At 37.6% G+C, this 21271-nt stretch overlaps 2 protein-coding genes across 2 annotated transcripts; both read left to right on the plus strand.

Annotated features, from left to right (window-relative positions):
- Positions 1-975: 975 nt before the first annotated feature.
- LOC149020542 (cyclic nucleotide-gated ion channel 18-like) lies at positions 976-15173 on the plus strand. The gene is made up of 6 exons (XM_089148716.1): positions 976-1790; positions 3576-3788; positions 4009-4316; positions 8888-8999; positions 13131-13367; positions 14104-15173. Exons 1-6 carry the CDS (start codon positions 1320-1322, stop codon positions 14866-14868), a joined length of 2106 nt encoding a protein of 701 aa, XP_089004842.1. The 5' UTR covers positions 976-1319; the 3' UTR covers positions 14869-15173.
- Positions 15174-15660: 487 nt separating this feature from the next.
- Positions 15661-19886, plus strand: LOC149020543 (uncharacterized). The gene is made up of 2 exons (XM_089146854.1): positions 15661-15699; positions 19296-19886. The coding sequence occupies exons 1-2, from the start codon at positions 15661-15663 to the stop codon at positions 19884-19886; spliced, it is 630 nt and encodes a 209-aa protein (XP_089002980.1).
- Positions 19887-21271: the final 1385 nt, after the last annotated feature.

Below are 21271 nucleotides of genomic sequence, written 5' to 3' on the forward strand. Positions count from 1 at the left end.
AATCTAGATTTTTTTTTTGGTTGATAAAGTAAAATGATATGATTTAGATATTTTTTTCTTTTTGTTGGTAAAAGGCTATAATCTAGAATAGTGAAAAGATTTTAGGCGGTTTTGATAGGAGCAAATGCATCGGGTACCATCGGGTGATCCTGAGGCTCCTTTAATTTGGGCGGAAAGGTGCTTAGACGAATATAAAATTAATAATTTAATACACAATGAGAAGGAGGGAAAAGGTTAAAGAGAAAAGGAAAGAGGAACACACGTGAAGCGACGACCCCACACGAGATTCCTTTTCTTCTTTCACGCAGAATGTTGACGGCCGATAATGACCGCTGACGCGTGCTTTCTACAAAGGTTCGTATACTTTGACGTGGTCGTCTTACTTTTGACACGATGGTGATGCCGTGATGGTGCCACTTTTGTTTTTCGTTTTTTTTTTTTTTTTGTGCAAATGTATATTAAACGTGATAGTTTCATTGTAAAATAAATAAATAAACTATATTCTTTCACTTTTTTTTTTATGTTATATATAGAGAAATTAAGAATGAGATATTACATACGTACAAGGGTTTTGAACCCATAATTTTTCAGAGAAGTGAGGTTCTCAATTTTCTATTAATCTTCAATTAGATTGTTTATATATAAAAAATTAGAAATGGAGTTATTATATATGTTGTGTCAAATCTTTCTCTTTTTTATAGATTTATGTTCATGGTTAGCTAATTTTATTAGATTCTTACATTATAGATGTATCTTAATTAGGATTTAATGTTGTCATTACATTTAGGATAGAATCTATGGGTCAAAGTCTTGATATTTCACATATAATACATTTAATTTTTTTTCTCTTTTTTTCTTTAACCAATTTTCTCGGATCAAATTTTTTTAAAAAATATTATTCTTAAAAAACGAAAAAAAGACCCCAAAAAAAGGTATATGTAACAGCCTGAGTGTCGTTACCGCGACACAATTCAAACCAGAACAGCGAGTGGGATAGATACACAATTGGGGTTTTCCCGCGTTCTTGTTTGGCTTTTTGGTGCTCGCAGTTTCGCGGCCATGGCTACCCCGAAATCTATGCGGCTTCTCTGGTTTTCCGCGAGTATCGCACAGAGTGAAATCGCAGTCCTAACTCTTTCCTCAACCTCTCTTCTATTCTGTCATCGATTCGTTTCGTCTCGTTGCTCAACTTTTCACGTTATTTGTTATTTTGTTTTTCTGGTGTTGGTTTTCTCCATCCATTGGATACTCTGCTGCATGGTGCTTCTCTGCCTCGAAGGATTTCTCACTATCGGGTGATTCTGTCCGCGTTATGCAAGATGAATAGGAGAAATTCTTCTCCTGCGCTTGTTTTTCGCCCTTTCCAGCGAAATCGTCCGCGGATTTTCGGTAGAGAGATTCCATGGCAGGATCAAATTTTGGAGATAATTCGCGGGGAGAAAATTCTGGATCCTGGTGGCAGGATCGTAACGCAATGGAATCACGTCTTCCTTGTATCTTGTCTGATTGCTCTCTCCCTCGATCCCCTCTATTTCTATCTTCAATGGGTTGCAGGTCCCGCCTGCTTGGATATCGACCTCAAATTGGGCATCACTGTGACCTTTTTCCGGACGGTGGGCGATTTTTTATATTTGATAAATATGTTTATGAAGTTCCGAACTGCGTTCGTCGCACCTAGTTCGAGGGTTTTTGGGAGGGGCGAGCTTGTCATGGATAGACGAATGATTGCATCGCGATACTTGAAGTCGACTTTTATAATTGATCTTGCCGCAACCCTTCCTCTTCCGCAGGTGAGCCATTTTAGTTCATACACAGTAATCCGATTGTCGTTCAGTTCTCTGTTAGGTCATTTTCGTGGGGACGTGGAGGGACGGAGGTTCGACCTCAAAACATCATTGTTCTTGCTGCCTCTAGGAGGCTGCCACCACTTTGCCGTGAAGCACATTCATTATTAGTTTACGGACCTCTTCTGTTTTCATGATTAGTTTCTTCTTCCCACTATGGGACGGTTTAAATAATTTTATCTTTCACTGCAAAATGATGACCATTTCGAAAATTCATTTAAAACGTTCAGATGCATTCTCTATACTCTTATATTGATGTATAATATGGAAACAAAGCATGAGATTTGAGAGAGCAAAAGAGAACGAGTAATGCTGGAAATCAGGCATTGGAACCTTGAGAATTAGAGTTTTCAACGTCTTCCGACAACCCATAAATGCCATGGTTCTAGATTTTATAGAAAAGGTGAATGTACAATGTGGAAATCAGGCTTATTACATAATAGTCAATTATTATTAGCACGAAGAGTTTGAAACCCATAACTGAAAGTGAAGTCTGTCAATATTGATTGTTCCCTATTAGCAGTAAAACCATTTCAAATGATACTTTTCTGTGAATATGTTTTTATTTTGTCTATTTAGAGTTCTGGAGCTGTGTGACCTTCTACCAGACATACTATTTTGTTGATATTCTTGGATAGATAGACTCTTCCTTTCACGTTCTAATTTTTGTTGTTTATTGTCATGCCATTTTTTTAAAAAGAAAACTGGTACTCTCTTGGCCAGTTTATTGAGGATTTGAAGGTTCAGAATCTTTTCTAGGAAGCTTGGGAAAAAAAATAATGGAGGCCTTTGGATGCCCAGTATGGAAGAGTGATTTGGCTCAGATTGAAGCATCAAAGTTAGAGGCAGACCTAAAATGACCTTAGGAGATTTGGTGAGGAAAGACATGCATAGGCCTTCTGTAAAGTATGACCTCAATTGGAGCTGATTGGAGGGGAAGATCTGTGTAGCCAATCCCATTTAGTTGGGATCAGGTTGAGTTGTTGTTATACTTGATGAGTACTGGTTTTTGCACATGAAATCAATAGAGAGGGATACCTGATGGTTTAATCTTCTCACTGTCTTTACTATGGTCCGTGTCTATTCCAACAGGATGGAAAGGCAAGTTGAAATGAGAGTTTTCACAGCAACGTGAAGATAATTAAAACATCTTAAACTTCTAATTTCTGAAACTTCATAACGTGGCCAGTTGTAAAATGAAAATGAATTGCAATTAGCGAATGTGCTATACTTACTGAATATTTGTGGGTCATGGCCTCCTTGTATATGTAGCGGTGACAACATTTGCCAAGGTTTTGGTCCTTCGTGGAGACTGTGGGAGCTGGCACCGGTAATATGGATGCTCACTGGTCTTTAAATTTGTGAATCAGTGAAGTGTCATATGATTCACAACAGAAATTAGTAACATAGGACATTTTTCTGCCTCATTGTTGGAAGAAATTTTAGTTGAGTTGAGTTATTTCTGCTTCAGTTTTCTATGTTGTTGCCATCAAGTTGCTTGCTGAGCTAAAAGGAAGTCAAAATTTATTTTTGTCAGGTTGTTCTATTTGTTGCAACATGCCAGTACATGCAGTATTGCTCAAGTGGTGAAATTTATTGTTTGAAGATTATTATTTCATGGCAGTGCTAGGCAACTGTTTTAGATGTACTCAACATCTTGTTTTGACATTATTTGTGTCATTTTTATTGCTTCTTATAGAGCTTAAGCTTCTGTTGGTTTTTGTTTTGCAGACTGTCATCTGGTTTATTATGCCAGCAACGAGGGATTCCATTAATGATCACACTAACAACACACTTGCTATGATCGTTCTTTTTCAGTATGTTCCTAGATTATTTCTCATTTTCCCTTTGAATCGTCGGATCATTAAAAATACTGGAGTTGTTGCTAGAACTGCATGGGCAGGAGCTGCATACAATCTGCTCCTCTATATGCTGGCTAGTCATGTATGTATTCAACTGCCTATTTTTGATAAGATACATTCATGAACTGAAAAAAGAGAGAGAGAGAAAAACACCCCCCCTCAGAGGTGTATCTTCTCTTGCATCACTGAGTCAGTTTTAGTCTCTTGAAATGCAGGATACATTTAATCGCATCAAGATCCTTGCTAGCATTATATGTGGTTCTTTTACCTTTTTTTTTTCCCCTCTTTTTCCTGCTGTGCAGGTTTTGGGAGCTTCGTGGTATCTGTTGTCCATTGAACGACAGCATAACTGCTGGAGATTTGAGTGTTTGAAGGAGACACATTTGCTTCTTCCTTGTGATGCTCGATTTCTAGATTGTAGACATTCGGAAGAAAAGAATCGGAAATCTTGGTTGAATATGACACAAGTTCATACAAATTGTGATATTCTAAATCCTAATCTCCAGTTTCAGTTTGGAATATATGAAGATGCATTTGTGAAGGATGTTGTTGCATCCAGGTTCTTGGATAGGTTTTTCTATTGCCTCTGGTGGGGTTTGAAAAACTTAAGGTATTTTCTCTTTAACATAATTTTTCAGTTCCTGAATGTGTCTTGCTAAAATGTTGTACATTAAAAAAATCGTTTGAGTGTAATTTTTTTTGGATGAATAAAAGAATTCATTTACAAAAGGAAAGAAGGGGGGAGGGAAATACAAAAGAGAATCAAGAGGGCTCAACTTGCCGCACCAAGCTTACTACGACCTAAAAGGGTGCATAAAGAAAAAGAAGATACATAGCACTAGGTAATAATGGACCAAAGAGAAGCCCAAGAGGCCAAGCTTGACTGAGCCAAACCTAGAAGTCTCACTATTCTTTTTCTTCTTGACTCGGTAAGGATTGCAGGTGGTAGAGCAACAAAATTTGAAGGATTCTTGACCTAGATGCTTCTGTAGTGCCTGGGCAGCATCATAAGATTCAAAAAGTTGCAATAGCATGGCTGGAGAGGGCTGTTTCAGTTGTTTCAGGGCTGGCGAAAGATTTAGAGGCCCTAACATTAGCAATCTCAGAACCAGAGGACGAAGAGGCTGCATCCATGCAGAATCTTCATCCCAAGCAGGGTCTTCAACAGAGTAACTTCAGAAGCTTCACATTGATCAGCGGTAGCAGGGAGACCAGGTCAAAGCATAGCAGAGGTGGCTGGGGCAAAGAAGGAGATCTTGGGATGGCTCTCATCATGGCAAGAAAGAAGCAGGAAGGAAGGAAGACAGGAAGAGTAAGTGGAAGCTAGGAGGAGAGAAGAGAACAGGAGAAATAATGGAAGATAGCAAGAGATAAGAGAACTGAGAAGAAGAAGAGAGAAGCAACGATAGAGAGGAAAAAGAGAGACAGAGAGATGGAATGAGAGAGCAGAGGCTTGTTCACACAAGTAATATTGGTAGGGAGTGAAGAGAGAGACAGAGAGAAACGGAATAGAGATGTCGCGTTCCCAAAAGTTGATGATGTTATTGATTTGTTTATGACCAATCCTAGTTAGAACACCTTATCCTAAAGCTCTAGCTATTAAGTAAGCAACAATGCGTAGCAACAGTCCTCTTCTCTTTGTGCTTAGGTTTACTACTTTGCATATTCTTTTAGCTTGAAATGGTAATCTGACAGTATTCCATGTCATATATGAGTTTAGCCCTTTAATATGTAATTTTTTGTTCATCAATTAACTTAAATTTAGTGCACATGTGTGCATAGAAAGAACATAGGAAGTGTGAACAAACTAGAGAAGAGGGGATGGGTTGAATAAGTTGTATATTGTGGATTCGTCATTATTATTAAAAACTGCATTATTAAAAATTAACACAATAGAGCAACCAACCACAAAAGTCACATGATTTATAGTGTTTTGACTCCAAAAGTCTTCAAACACTCTCCTCAACACTTGAGTGAATTCACTCCTTTTTCCTTCAATACAGTAGGCGTGAAGCACTTACATAATCTTGTTACAGGACAAGAAAATCCTTTACAAACAAATATTTTAAGGATAGTCCTCAACACTTGAGTGAATTCTCTCCTTTTTCCTTCAATACAGTAGGCGTGAAGCACTTACATAATCTTGTTACAGGACAAGAGAATCCTTTATAAACTTTAAGGATAAGATACTCTATTCACAATCTTTTATTGATAAGAGAATCTGTGCGATCACCTACTTGCAGTCTAAGGTTATGCATACTTAGTTTGGTCAAGAGTTGTATCAAATTTGGGATCAACACACAAAATATAAGCCAACTAGTGATGTAGCCCTTGATTGAATAGGAACAACTAGTGGCTAGTCTTTCAGGATCTCAATTCAAAAAAATCAGGGTTTTAGGGTTTTAGGATTTGAGGTAGTTGATTGGGTACACAAGAACATAGGTTGGATGTGCTGTAACTTGGAGGGAACTTGGGTAACGGTATATGGGGATGATGTCTAAAGGTTAGTATACTTCTGATGGTTAGATTGGTGTAAATCTAAGTTTCAGATTTGGGTTTCTGGGGAAAGTCCAAAAATTCGAAAAAAAGGGGCAAAACCTTAAATCTTACATGGTAATTTGATATGTATTCCAGAGTCTAGATTGGGTGAAGGGGGTGATATGTGCATGCTGTGGGATGTATTTGCAATGGATTCTAACTGTTATTATAGGCTGGAGATAGGTTTTAATGGCTAGGGTTTAAGGAAAACGAAAATAAAAATAAAAAAAAGAATTTAGGGTTAGGGAGTTTAGAAGGTTAGAAGAAGAATTGGGTTGGCATAATTCAACTTACTGTTGTTGAAATCTTCTTGAACAGCAGCTTGAACGATAGAAGAAGCTCTTGAGAAAGAAAGAGAAGAAATCAGAATTGGGCTAGCAATATGCATTGCTCAACAGCACCAAAACTCTTATGAAAAAGTCGTATTTATTAGTTAAATCATCTCCAATAGATGGGGGATGCATTACATATATAGACCTCTTAAGATTCCTAAGTTGACTCATAAACGGACTCCTAATCACGCTAAAAAACTCAATAAGGTGACTAAAACCAAAGTAGAATTCTATCTAACTATTAAGTATCCTTTATCTAACTCAAACACTGACTCAAGTACTAAATTTAACTACTAATCCCGTGTAGTAGTATTCCTACAACTTTATGGGCTTATAAATTAGGTCCATTACAGCAATAAATCCAAAAATAAGAAGGCTACTGACTATAGTTCCCATCATGTGCCAAAATTAAGTATTCTAAGGCCAGATTGACCCATTTGGACGTTCTTAATTGCATCATCAACACCCAGAAGGTGAATGAATTGTCTGAGCTAACCATGGATAGGTTTAGATCCCCGTGACATGAGCAATGTTGACCTCACTAGACTAACCAACTGATGATAGCTTCTAACCTGCTTGTTTCTTAGTCTATGGAAAAAATAATTCACCTCATATACTACTACTTTAACTTTTTGTGGAGAAATTATTTCAACCCAAAGTTGTCAAGGTGGTAAGGCGACCAAAGTGATTGGGGCTCCACCTAGACGATTAGGCGACAAAGCTACGCCTCGGCGGCAATAAGGTGACTAAAGTGGTTGGGTAAAAAATTTTCAATACAACTACTTTTAAACTACTTTTTAATACAACTACTTTCTATAATAAGTTAAAATAACATTCAATAGTCACATTCATCCAAAAAAGAAAGCATTCAAGAATATAATTATGAAAAATTATCCAAAAAAAAGAACAAAACATAAGTTCATCTCATCAAGCATCATAACAATATCTATGTACTAACAGGGCGAACATGATAAATTAATAGATCTAATTATTCCGATTTCCAAGTCATTGTCCATTAAATGATTCATTGAGTCTCGATGTTGTGTATGGCTCATGCTTCACAGTTCACAATCTGTTGCCAACGGGCATGAGGTCCAGGGAGATCGCCCTGGCAGGGGTGTGGAGGCAGCACCCCCAGAGCTTGTAGAGGTCTTATGTCACTTTGGGCCTCGGAATTCCTTTGCAATTTGAGACTCGATTTCGAAATGACTAAGCTATTAAATTTATATATGGTTTTGTAGAATAAATTTTGATTTAAAAAAATGACAAAAAAAATATTATGTACAAAATGTAAAAAAACCAGGTTGCTTTAGCTCTAGGCGGCAAAAAGACGTACAAGGCGAAAAAGCGGGAAAAAAAGCGTGTCAATTAAGCGGTTCAAAACAAAGTGGTTGAAAAACGGCTTTGCCGCCTAGGCGCATCTAGGCGGACGCTTTGACAACGTTGTTTCAACCCTTAGTAAACCTTGTGTTGGTCCCATACCAAGATCATAAATAAAGCTTACTAGAAAGCATGATTTCAACTTGATTTCTTCCTTTTCACTGTGAGTGTGCGTGTGATTGATTACAAAAATTTGTTGACAAAGAAAAATAGTACAATATTTACTTGAGCAATTATAATCTGGACATCAATCTGCACAATTGTTTGGATCTATTACAACATTGCCCTAGGGCACTCAAAGGTCCCTTTCAATCTTTTCAAACCCTTTCCCAGCTTTGGCTTGACGTGATGCCCATCAGATGATTATGTAAGAAAAATCATAAGTTATAGAAAAGAATGAAAAATCCAGCAAAATCTTTTATTGGATCTGGGATCCTAGTTTGGATTCAATATGGATCTATTTTTTCTTATTTCCTCCTCTTTAGATTCTACAAGTGAACCATGGAGATGCACTTACAATTCAATGACTCTTCTTCTTATTAGGAAAATGATGTGAGTTTTGTTTTGTTGCAATTGTAGTTTGGAATAAATTGTCAAATAACAGAACTATGGTTTTTGTGCACCTGTTAATACTGAAGAATATTTATACAGTATTGGTCGATTCTACCAGAACTTTGCTTATGAGATGCCACCTTGTTGCCTTGAATGATGACATTACTTTTAATCTTCATTCTCTTTGATTCTCCCTTCTTTTGGGCGAATTTCTGGTTGTCACTTGATCCTTTAGGATTTGTGATGCATCAAATTTTTTTTTTTCTTGTGGCATTGGTTGTCTTGATAATTCTTGGAGGTGTTCCAAATTTGGCCTCCTTATTTGTTTTCGTGTCAGAGTTTATTTTATTCTCATACAGACGTGTTTACTGCTCTGCAGTTCATATGGACAAAGCTTGGGATCAAGCACATCTGTTAATGAGACATTATTTTGCATTCTGATATGCATTGTGGGTCTAGTACTGTTCTCTCAGTTGATCGGAAATATGCAGGTATGTGGTACTTTCTTTCTTTATGTAGTCCTTAAACCTTGTAGATTTGCTTTGGTAAGAGTTTTGTGGGTATAATTGCCACCTCATGCAAAATATAACAATAATAATGTACGGTGGGAGTGTGTTGTCCTGAAAGTTGCTTGTGGTTCTGTATTTAGCTAAAAACTGAAAACATTATTCAAAGTATCTGAGATTTGCACAGTTAGTTTTTTGTGCAAGTATAAGATGCATGAACAGATGGTTTTTTTGATTGCTTCACCTATGGTTGCTATATGACTATGGATACTGAATTGATATATAAGATATGAGGAGAAAGCAGGATATCCGGTACAAATTGAAGTCCAGAATTCTCTGTCTCATAAGGATTATGAAGAAGATTCAACTTCCAAGAATGATTAGGACTCATATCAATCTATAATTGCCCCAAGCTTGGATTGAGTAATCATTAACTAGAAAAGCCCAATCAACCAAATGATGCAGGCATAGATATTTCTAAGCCTTTGATTTGTATTGGGCCTTGGAGAGCAAGGATCCACATTGTTGTCACCATCTAGCTGAGATTTTTGTGATATCTTAGGCCATCTTCTTTCCTCTTACTTCGTATTTCGTTTTTCTTTATCTAAGTTCATCTTTGTTGATATCCACTTCTAATTTCCTTTCCTTTTGTGAGGTCATTATTTTTCCCTACTTTGTTTTGAGAGGAACCATAGCTGACACCATTTAGTTGGGAATTGGGATAAGGGCCATAAGGCTGAGTCATTGCATTTTTTGTGTTTAATAGTTATTCCATGCAGGGAAAGCATTCACTCACACCATATAGTTCTGACTGGATTGTAACTCCATTCAATATGAATCAAACATAGCTCCACCCTGATTTGAATGTTCTCTAGGAGTTTATTCATGAAGAAACCCCCCCCCCCCCCCCCACCAACCAAAAAAAAAGGTGAATGGCTTGATGTTTGCTCTCACTGACACCTTGCAGTGTTGAGCGTAGGGCAATCGTGCTTGTGTTCTTGCTCTTATATTGCTGCTGGTTACTCGTTCTTGTTTTGCTTTTCTGATCATAGCCATGATCAAGTAAGGTTGCTCCATTGTGACAAAGTGGTCAGGGGTTTGAGTCTGAAAACATCTCTTTGAGAATGCCTAAGGATGTGTACATTATGACCCTCCCCGGACCCCTCAGCCGCAGGAGTGTCTTTGGGGTACGACCTTCTTTAGGCCATTAACAAGTAAGTATGATCTTAGTTTTTTGCATCTAGAACCAACCATTCTCTAGAAGATAATATACTAGGTTATTTTCTAGATAAAAATTCCAGCCACCCCACTGATCTGAAATTCTTACCAGACCTTCTTCAGCCCTAGAACTTGCCTTGATTCAATTTGAGCCTAGTCTGACAGATGGATTAAAATCAAATTCGTTCTTCCTATGACAGCCCTACTTCCATTAAAGCCCTTATTTAGACCTTAAGACCCCCATCCAGTTCTATTTTCATGACTTAAACAAGCTACTTAAATTAGGTTGACTAGCATCTGAGATCAGTAACTTGATTCCCTTTCCTAACCTTAATTTCAGCACCCAAAACTATCTACTATGTGTACTCCTATTGCATTGGGATTACACTTCATCTACTGTTTTATTCACTTAAGTTGACTGAAACTTTCAGCAAACCTTTCTCCCATTGCATACTACACTTGACCACACCTACAGCCCCATCCATCCAACCACCTACTTCGTTATTATTTTAAATCACGATGATATACCCTTAGAAAAGATCTTGTTTTGGCTACTTCATTGAACACTCAAACCAGTTCACTGTTTTATTTAAACTTGTGAAATGTTTGAGATTATGTCTAAACATGTAGAGACCAGGTGCAAAATCATATTGCACTTGGGTTTTATGTCTTTTTGTTGTGTAACCAAGATATAGATCCATATGTCCATTTCATTACACAGTAGGGAACTTAGCAATTTTTTCTGATTAACCGTATAGGCGGACTGTTAAAATTTTCACTTTATAGCATAAGTGGAAAACATATTTGTCACCATATACATGCAAAATCCTGGTTGGAAACAGAAGTGTTACTTTTTAGGTGCTTTGATCTTCAAAGAATGTCGTAGATAGACTTGTTCTCTCTAGATTGTGTTGTTCTTGGGGCACTAGCTTTCACTGTTTTTAGGAAAAAGAAAACCTCTCCAAGAATGCTGAATTCTCAAATGAATGGGATAATGTCAGAAATGCACCACCGGTTTTTAGTCTAAGGTGCCCAAGTGGCAGAAACATTATGTGGTTTAAAGTGCATATTTTAGTTCGGATTGCTTGCTGAGGCAAGTTGTCAGAACTGGACTCTACATATGTATAGTTAAGGCAGGCTTGTCTTGGACTGCATTCAGCTTTTGTTGGCCTTAGATGTACCAATCACTGGGAATTTCAGTGGAGGAAGATCTGGATTCTTCAATTCCATCACCCTCTCTTTTTTAGAAACAATTGCTTTAAGGGTGAGCATAAAGAAACCAAACTCCGTAACTCTCTTTTTTCGACTTAAGAACCAAAATGAATGATCTGTTTTGAATTTTCAATGTATAAGGGATTAAGGGTTCACTTTTCACAAAATCCTTCTATTAAAATTGTCAAGCAAGTGTGGAAAAGCAAATTTCTCTCCTATGCGGAGAGGCTTGCATTAATCAAATCTGTCCTTCAAGACTCCTTCATCTATGGAGTGGAATTTTTGCCCTCCCAAAAGCCATCATCAGAACTATTGAATCTGTCTTTTGTAGCTTCCTCTGGAAAGGTCAGGAAACTTCTAGGTTCCTTCACCCCATTGGCTGGTTCAATGTATGCAAACCCAAATCCGAAGGAGGCCTTGATATTCGCAGAATTAAAGATTTCAGTATTGTGGGGGCTTCACAAGCTCATTTGGAGGATTTCATTCCAAAGAAAGCTCCATTTGGATTGACTGCGTTTATTCCTACCTATTAAAGAATAACTCCTTTTGATCTGCTTCTCCCCCTTCCAACTCCTCTTACACCTGGAAGAAACTTCTCTCCCCTCGCCCCCTTGCTCTCTCTGCTATGTCCTTCTAATTGCCGATGGATCACATATCTCCTTTTGGCTTGATACCTGGCATCCTCTTGGGATTCTCTACCATGTCCTTGGTGCTAGAGCAGTCTACTCCTCAGGCATCCTCATACTCTGCCCTCTGTCTCTCACTTCCTTAGTGACAGATCTTGGTCCACTCCGCCTCCCCCTTTCCTCAAGAGCTTGCCCTTGTGTGGTCCCTTCACCCCCCGTCTCCTCTACCCCCACCCCCCTGGTGACCAACTCCTTTGGCTGCCCTCAAAAAATTTTCGTTTCGCCATTGCCTCTGCTTGGAACCATAGCCGTAACCCTTCCCCCAAGTCCCTTGGACCAAACTTGCCTGGTTCAAGGGTAACATCCCCCGTTAAGCCTTTACTGTTTGGAGAGCCCTCTCTCTCTACCTTCCGACCCAATCCCTTCTTATCCACCGCTCTATCCCAATCAGCCCCTCCTACATCTTCTGTTTTGAGCTTGAGACCACCCCACACCTTTTTTTTTGCCTGTCCCTTCTCTAGTCCCATTTGGATCTGTGCCCTTCCCTCTATTTGCCTAGATATAGCCCCCAACCCTTGGAGCCTGAGTGCCACTGGTTTGGTTCTACTTTTGGACGGAGCATGACTTCCTCGGGTGGAACACCAAGGCTTGCTCCTTAGATTGGATTTAGAAAGCCATTTGTAATGATGTTAGCTCTAGGATTTTCTTTTTGCCTCTCAAATCTCTTATGGACACCTTAGCCTCTTCACTGCCATGGTCATCTTGCTGCCTTTATAACTATGTTTGACTAGGTGTTATATGTAAGCATGGTGACGAATGCAAATTAAGGAGTTGACATTTCTTGAATTAGTTTTGTAGTGCTACACCATCAAACATAGCTGGAGGTTTGAATATTCCCAGAAAGTTTTGTTCTTCTGTGTTGTACTCACTGCCATCCTGGAATCTGTCTGTTCTCATTTATTACTATCTGTAGGTGCAAAATAATAAATTATTAAATCTAACAGAAATAACTAGCTTGATGATTTGAGCATTTTATTAACACTATTTTTGTTCAATGAAGACCTATCTTGCGTCAATGACTGTGAGACTTGAAGAGTGGAGAGTTAAGCGAAGAGACACTGAAGAGTGGATGAAGCATCGCCAACTACCTCTTGATCTTCAAGAGCGGGTTCGTAGGTTTGTTCAGTATAAATGGCTAGCCACAAGAGGAGTAGACGAAGAGTCTATATTGCATTCCTTACCTATGGACCTTCGTCGTGAAATTCAACGGCATCTATGTCTTGCTCTTGTCCGTCGTGTAAGTGTTTTTATGGTTTCAGTATATGTTGATACCTTATCTGTTTATCAAAATGATTACAACCACCTCCTTTTTGACTGCTAGATGAATTTTAGAGGGTTTAAAATGTATTGATGGTATCTGTTGAGATGTTGGGATTTATAGAGGTATAATCCCAGTGGTTGTTTGGGAATTGGGACCTTGCTTATCTAAATTTATGAGCTAAGCAATGTCCAGCTAATGCCTTAAGGTTTTGGGTTATTCCAATTTATGGAAAAGGTATCACAGCTAGGTCCCCATGTTTTCCTCCTCAAGATAGATATTCACGTGGACGCCAAAGACATGAATCAGAGTTGTGGGATGCTGGGAGTTGCACAGATATAGTCCCACATTAGTTATTTGGCACCTTGGATACATCTTAACATACCCTTGGGCCATCTCCAACTAATGGCTCAAGGTTTTGGGTTGGACCCCCAATGGTATGTTGTGGTCTGTCCAATCGATGCAATATCTAGCTTGGCTATGGCAATTACCTCGTGTTGGTTTGTTGTGTGCTATAGCCTTTGAGTACTTTTCCAAAGCAAATGAAAATTCATAATAGCTTTGAGTTACATAGTCGCACAAAACCAGGTGTCTACTTTAATGTCTACAAACACCAAACATGATGTTAAAATGGAGAATCAAGCTTTTATGTTTTCCTTTTGGTGTACTTGGATCCAACAGTTATGGATTGTCACCCAAATATTTCAATTTATAGGTGCCTTTTTTTTCACAAATGGATGATCAACTCCTGGATGCTATATGTGAACACCTAGTTTCATCTTTAAGTACCCCAGACACCTACATTGTTCGTGAGGGTGATCCAGTTAATGAGATGCTCTTCATTATCAGAGGGCAACTTGAGAGCTCCACAACCAATGGAGGAAGATCTGGATTCTTCAATTCCATCACCCTCGGACCTGGTGATTTTTGTGGTGAAGAGTTGCTGACTTGGGCTCTGATGCGCAACCCAAGCCTAAATCTACCTTCTTCGACACGAACAGTCCGAGCCCTTAGTGAAGTTGAAGCATTTGCACTCTGTGCTGAAGACCTCAAGTTTGTAGCCAATCAGTTCAAGCGTCTGCACAGCAAGAAGCTCCAGCATGCCTTCAGGTACTATTCCCATCAATGGAGGACATGGGGCGCATGCTTTATACAAGCTGCATGGAGACGGTACAAGAAAAGAAAGTTAGCGAAGGAGCTGATGATGCATGAAAACTACTATGATATACCAATTACAAACCAAGAGGGGGATTGTGCTGATGAGGCTCTGGATCTGTTATATGAGGACGATGACACTGAAAGATTGTCAATGGAGAATGCAAACACGCAACATCTTGGGGCCACAATACTGGCTTCAAGGTTCGCTGCAAATACAAGAAGGGGAGTTAACCAGAAGTTCAAGGTGGTCGAGCCTTCTGGTCCCAGCTTAAAGATACCCAAGTTTCTCAAGCCAGAAGAGCCTGATTTTTCTGAGGAGTAATGCATGGGGTAACTACCATAAACATGTCAATGGTAAACTGGGGAAGTCCACAAATCAAAGGTTAGATAGGATCTTTGTAACACATATGTATATTTTACTAGTGGAAATCCAGCTCTTGTTTTGTTTTATTTAGTGTCTTGGGTAGACAAGGGGGTGAAAAGGAATGAAATAATTGAGTTTGTCAATTTACAATGTGTGTTATAGCTCCAGTTTTAATCTCTTAGCCCAACTAGCAAACTACCCCAGGAGTTGCAAAAACCTTGTAGCATTAAATATACCTGGGATGGGATTTACATGAACTAGTTTTTCCTGTGTCAATAGCATTTGCAAATTTTTATGTTTTCTCAAGCCCCCTTTTTTTTTTTTTATTTCTTATTGGTAGGGCTGTGTATAGTTTGTGTTGTCTTTAAGCTAGCACTGAAAGCAACTGTTTTTCCTTCTAGGAGAACAGTTGATATATTATTACCATTTCTACAGATGAAGCTAAATGCTATTTTAAACATGTATGTGATTTTTCAATCGTAGCAATAGAGTGAGAGCTGGCTCATACATGTAATGTAAAACCCTAGAAAGTCTACGTTGATTGGAGCTGTCATCAGATTTTGCTTGTGATCCAGGTCTGATCTGACTTTCTATCTGATCTCGTTCAGTGTCATTTAGAATGGGCCTTATAGAGGTGTTACAGATGCAGAAGGTATCGATGGACCCATAATTGCCGATACTCTTCATCTCAAAGCCCATTTCCAAGAACATGATTTTCTGTTTATTCATAGCTAGAAGCATAAAGATACAATGGCTGATGCTCTAGCGGAGATCACTCACATCTCGTGGGTAAATCTTCTAGAGAAATTATCCTAGATTCCTACATAGAAGTCACTTAAATTGATAAAAAGCTGTAGTTCTAGAAGCATGAACTGGATTCAGGCTTGAATGGAAGAATCCAACAATAAAAGGTTGCATGTCTTTTGCACGGTTGCTCATGGTGGCTTTTTACATCTTGAAACTTTTGAGACATCATGACTCATGAGACCTTGAAACTTGTCCTTTCATGACATTTATCCACCTTGATATCTTCTTCTTTCTTTTTTTTTTTGGGTTTGATCGTTTCTATTGATAGTTTTAATTTTTTTTGATGTTTATCCAGGCTAATTTATGTGCACCTTGATTACATCCTCAAAAGGAGCTTTGTCATTCGTAAAGGTCGAATTCATGATCTTTTCATTGAAAAATATGAATCTTACCATTCTACTAATCTTGCATTGATAATTATAAATTTATTCACAAAAACATGTCACATTGTTTTTTCTTTTTTCATCTTTTCTGATGAAGTTATGATCGCATTTTTAATTCATAATGTCAACTTACTCCAAAGAAAAGTTAAATATTTTCGTTTTTATTTATTATTGTTATTATTATCCTTGTGAATAATTTTTATAATAAAAATTTTGACCTTTTTTTTCTAAATCAGAATTTTCTTAATATAAATTACAAAGCCAGCAATCTCTTTCCAATGGCCCGGATGAACTTCAGTTTCCAAAAGAAGAAAAAAAATTCAATTTGTTATACTCTATCTCAAACGATCCTCAAGACAAAAAAATCTCAAAGATCCTTATCTAAATTGAGCTTGTCAAATGATGGATAATTTTTCTATTTTTCTATTTTTCTATTTTTCTATTTTTATCAGATTCATGGGATTGTAAAAAGAATCTTGTTGTTGACTAAAAACAATAAAATAAAAAATCAAATCAAGATTAAACAATTACATATATTTCATTCTTCGTAAGAATAATTACATACTTTAATAATTGTTGATTGACGAAGGGTCCACCTCCCCAGACATGAATGATAAGCGATAAGCTAACCGAACACTTCACCTTTTCAATACTCTTAAATTTTTATTTGTAGTATTGTTATTGATCATGAATTTATCAATATTTTTTAAGTGGGGAGGGGGTGTTCGGTGATGAATTATCATCAATTCAAAACATAAATAAAAACAAATTATTATCATATACATTCAGCAGTTTTGGGGGAGTTGCTATTGATTCCACTCATTCTCTTCACAAGGAATGAAATTTCATTCCAGTTCGTTGGTTCACTACCTAACGAACGGGCTAGATTTCGACCCCCATTTCAAAAGGTATTTTTGGTTATTTTGAGCCTAAATTTGGTGTCTATCCTAATTTGATGTCAATATTTAGTAAATTTAAATTATTTTTTATAAATCATTTCATTTAAATTTTAACTTCTAATCACATTTAACATATTACATTTTAAGGTCTAAATCATTCGGACATAATTGGAAAGATTACTCATTGACCTTGAAATTTTCATTATAGAATCCTTTCATAATTTAAATTGTTTCCATAAATTCTTTCATGTATATACTCTTCTCTAACCACATTTGGCACGTTGACTTTTGAGGCCGCCTAAGTCACTAGAATATAATTGGTAAGATTGTTCATTTATCTTGAATATTTTGCGATAAAATGTCTTCCTAACTTGAATTATTTACCGAAAGTATTTTATGTATATTTTCCTCCCTAATTACATTTGGCACATTGTTTTCTTGAATCATTGGGACAGAATTAGTAAGATTGTCCATTAATCTTAAAGATTTCGTTATAGAATTGTGAGAGAAATCGCCTAAAAATCGCAAGAAGTCGGCAAAATATCGATATTTTGGCGATATATGGCTGAAAAATCGGCGATATCTTGCAGTCTCGAATTTCGGTGGCTTTTTCAGTTCGCCATTCATCAAAACATTTCACCAAAAGGTTATACATTGTCTTTTCATTTAATGGAAGAATATTACAATTTTTTCCTCTATTCTCTTCTTATTTGTTGATGCTTTGGCCCGTCATGGTCTGTCTATTGGCTTCAAGTGTGTTTGGCTTGTGAACTCTACCTGGTTCCTGGATTTGCTGTTTTTGGAACTTGGCTTGTATAACCGCTCTCCTTGTAAATAAAGTGTGATTCACCAAAATGTTGGCCTCATAAGAGCCTCTTCATATGTGAATGCTTTGATTTATATTTCTTATTTCCCTTAACTTATAATACTTCTTGTATATAGTTGTAGTTTTAGTAAAATTTTCAAAATGGGTATCAATCAACTTGGGACTGACATATCTGATTGATACCAGACCGGATCAATAGTATCAGACAAACTTGTCTTCCCATTTCCTTAGAACCGAAGATTTTGACTTTTCTATCCAATATCAATATTCACGAAGTACGAAACCAATACAAATTAGTTGATAGATACCATTCAATCTAATTGTTGGAACCATTTGACCCTCTATGATGGAGATATTAGAACTCATATATTGATGAAATCTACTACTAACGTTTTCCATATCCATGTTTGTCCTCCTAGTATCTCAACTGCTACATCACCCCATGGGGACCATCTAATGGCATTTTGTATGACTAAGGGTTCTTAATAATAATAATAACAACAATAAACCGTGACCTTATGGGTGACAAAGGACAACGTTCACCGCAAACTTTGTCAAATATCGGACCCATCCAAGGCATCTACCAAATGAAGGTGAAGGTCCTAAAATGCAGCCGCCTCCGGTGTGAAATAGAGACAGAGATGCAAGTTGCATTATTTGACGTCTACACACAACTCGCATCACATCACCTACTCGAACACCCATGCTTATTTGATGGAAATCCCTTGTCACATTTACATCAAATTCAATGTGAATGGCTCGTCTTTCTCAAATCTACACCTCTTAGGAATTGGAGTTGCAACTAAAGATTATAATTTGCAGATGATTTTTGTTTCCGGGGCAAGGCATAGGATGATAGGATACCAAGGGTCCTTGGTGACCGAAGTACAAGCATCGATCACCACATTTCTCAAATTATAGTGGAAAGTGATAATCAGGCTCTTGTGTTCTCTCTCACCCGTTTGACAACTCACCCCAACAGGAAGATATCTCATCTCGTCACCGATATTCTTCAATTGGCTCATTTCTTCACTGAATGCTCATTTTTTCATGTACATAGAGAAGCCAATTTTGTAGTGTACATACTTGTCAAAACAACAACAACAATTCAGGATTGGTTTGTGTACCACTGCTCCCCACCCCCTTTATTGTATTGTAGCAAACTTTCCCGTAATTTTGTTTTAGCTCAATAATATATTTATGCTTTCAAACAAAAAAAAAATCTAGATACAAAAAATAGTATTTGAGCATGCTGCCGTTCTTTGTTGCAAACTTTATGGTGATTTTGTTTTAATTCAATAATATATTAATACTTTGAAGAAAAAAAATCTAGACACAATGAATAATATCAAAGCATGCTGCACGGCCGTACAGATCCTACGTTCTTGGCTGCTAAGCCAATCACCCTACCTTTAACCAAAAAGGCTGATTTTTGAAGGGGACAAATCATTTCCTGGCTGTATAGTTCAGCAAGCTTTAAAAGAAGTCAATGCTCATATAGAGGCTATTCGAGTGGTTGAGGTGAAGGCTGACCTTGCTACTGCTGTGAGTAACTCAAACCTATCTTGGAAGCCTCCTCCTAAAGGAGTTATGAAGCTAAATTCAGATGCTGCCCTCAAAGACAACAGAGGAGGTTTGGGTTATATTTTGAGAGATCACAAGGGAGTTTCTTCATGTGCGGTCTCTGTCCCTTACTCCTTTTTTACACCTCTTGAGGGAGAAGCTTTAGGAATTCGTGAGGCTCTTCTAGATGTAGTTGCGAAGGGGTTTGATCATATAATAGTGGAGAGTGATCGTCAACAGTTGATCAATGCTCTTAATTCTAAACTCCCTACTTCTGTTGATATTTTGAATATTGTAGAGGATATCATCCACCTTTCTTCTTATTTTATGGATTGTAGTTTTCACTGTGTTCCTAGGGGATGCAACAACACCGTTGCTCATTCTCTAGCTGGGAAGGCAGTTACCTTAACAGGGAGGACTAACTGGCCAAATTCCACTACTTGGTTGTTGGATCTTTGTAATTCTAACACCTTGTCATTTCCCTGTTCTTTGAAATGAATGTTGGTTTACCAAAAAAAAAAAAAACCAAAAAGGGAAAAGAATCTACCAGACTACCACACGTTCCCGTGATGTATTAATTTTGCCTTAAGTAGGTATTAGAAGATTCAGAACGTAAGGTGGGCCAGGCCAGGATTGGAAGTGGTTGATATTGTGGCCTGATCAAGCTTGAAGGACGTGCCGACGTGTTGCCCAATTGGGGCAAGAAGAAGAGTACCATCTAACCCCTGTTTATACAAAAGTCGCGATCAATTGAAACGTACAAATCTATTTTAGCTTTGTTAAAGGAAAGTGCCCATGCATATGTATACAACATTACAACCGTTGGATGAAAATAATCACACATCATCTTAGATGATATATGATTTTTAACTTGATCTCCTTTGATGGTTGTGTGATGAACATGCATCCTGCACGGCCAAACACAATAACCAATCTCTTTGTCCTTCGCCAGTATTTGATTCCTTCTACGAATCAGACAGCGACATCACACCAAAAGCCGCACCATTTGCGGAAGCAATTTCTGTCCAAGGGTGCTAATTCCGCCACAGTCATAGTGCCCACTTAGTGGTAGTGGCTCTCGTAACCCTACACTTCCATATAATAAAGGAAATCATTAATTTTGATTAGATGACGGTGCAAGAAATGCTAAAACCAACCAAGGTTTAAAGTATTCCACGATACTATACAAGACTATTCGATACGTATCCATATTTGACCCAACTGATACAATACATTTCAATATGTCTCTCCATTGAATTACACTGAAATACATTAACCAGAGCAATACAATATTCGATACAGGACGATACGTCTCTTAAAATCACCTGACCGATACGATACTCGATACCGATACTTTAAACCTTGAAACCAACACCAGTGGTGGAAGAGTTCCTTTCACTGATATGAGCGGTTGTTATTAACAACTAAATAAATGTAGTAATTGATTGAAATGAGAAAAGATGAAGCAATTAGGATGTTCTATTTTAGCTGATGCTTTATACTAAAAATATTTTTCAATTTTCTTTGATTGTTTCGCCGTAATTAATATTGTCTAGTTTTGTTGTTGTATTGGATGAACACGCAATTTTGATCGTTGGGTGCTCTGCCACCATCATTTGCCCACTTAGTGTGAAGTGACAAGTGGGTCTCGTAACCCCACACTTCCATAATAAAGGGGGTCATCAATATTGATTGGATGACAGTGCATGAAATGCTAAAACCAACAACAGTGGTAGAGAAGTTCATTTCACTGATATGAGGGACTCTTTTTAACTGTTAAATGTTGTGCTCGACTAAAGTAAGAGAAAAGGAAGCAATTAGGGATCCTCTACTTTTATTTGATGTTTTGGATTAAAAATATCTTTCAATTTTTATTGACTACT

Source organism: Hakea prostrata, chromosome 3 (assembly GCF_041222555.1).
Source record: "Hakea prostrata isolate BN-2017 chromosome 3, UWA_Hpros_2, whole genome shotgun sequence".
Classification (NCBI taxonomy): domain Eukaryota; kingdom Viridiplantae; phylum Streptophyta; class Magnoliopsida; order Proteales; family Proteaceae; genus Hakea; species Hakea prostrata.

Coding starts and splice junctions, on each gene's coding strand:
- LOC149020542 (XM_089148716.1), top strand. CDS start 1,320: ATGAATAGGAGAAATTCTTCTCCTGCGCTTGTTTTTCGCCCTTTCCAG. Junction 9,000..13,130: donor AGTTGATCGGAAATATGCAG/GTATGTGGTACT, acceptor TGTTCAATGAAG/ACCTATCTTGCGTCAATGAC. Junction 13,368..14,103: donor GTCTTGCTCTTGTCCGTCGT/GTAAGTGTTTTT, acceptor TTCAATTTATAG/GTGCCTTTTTTTTCACAAAT.
- LOC149020543 (XM_089146854.1), top strand. CDS start 15,661: ATGGCTGATGCTCTAGCGGAGATCACTCACATCTCGTGG. Junction 15,700..19,295: donor AGATCACTCACATCTCGTGG/GTAAATCTTCTA, acceptor TGTATAGTTCAG/CAAGCTTTAAAAGAAGTCAA.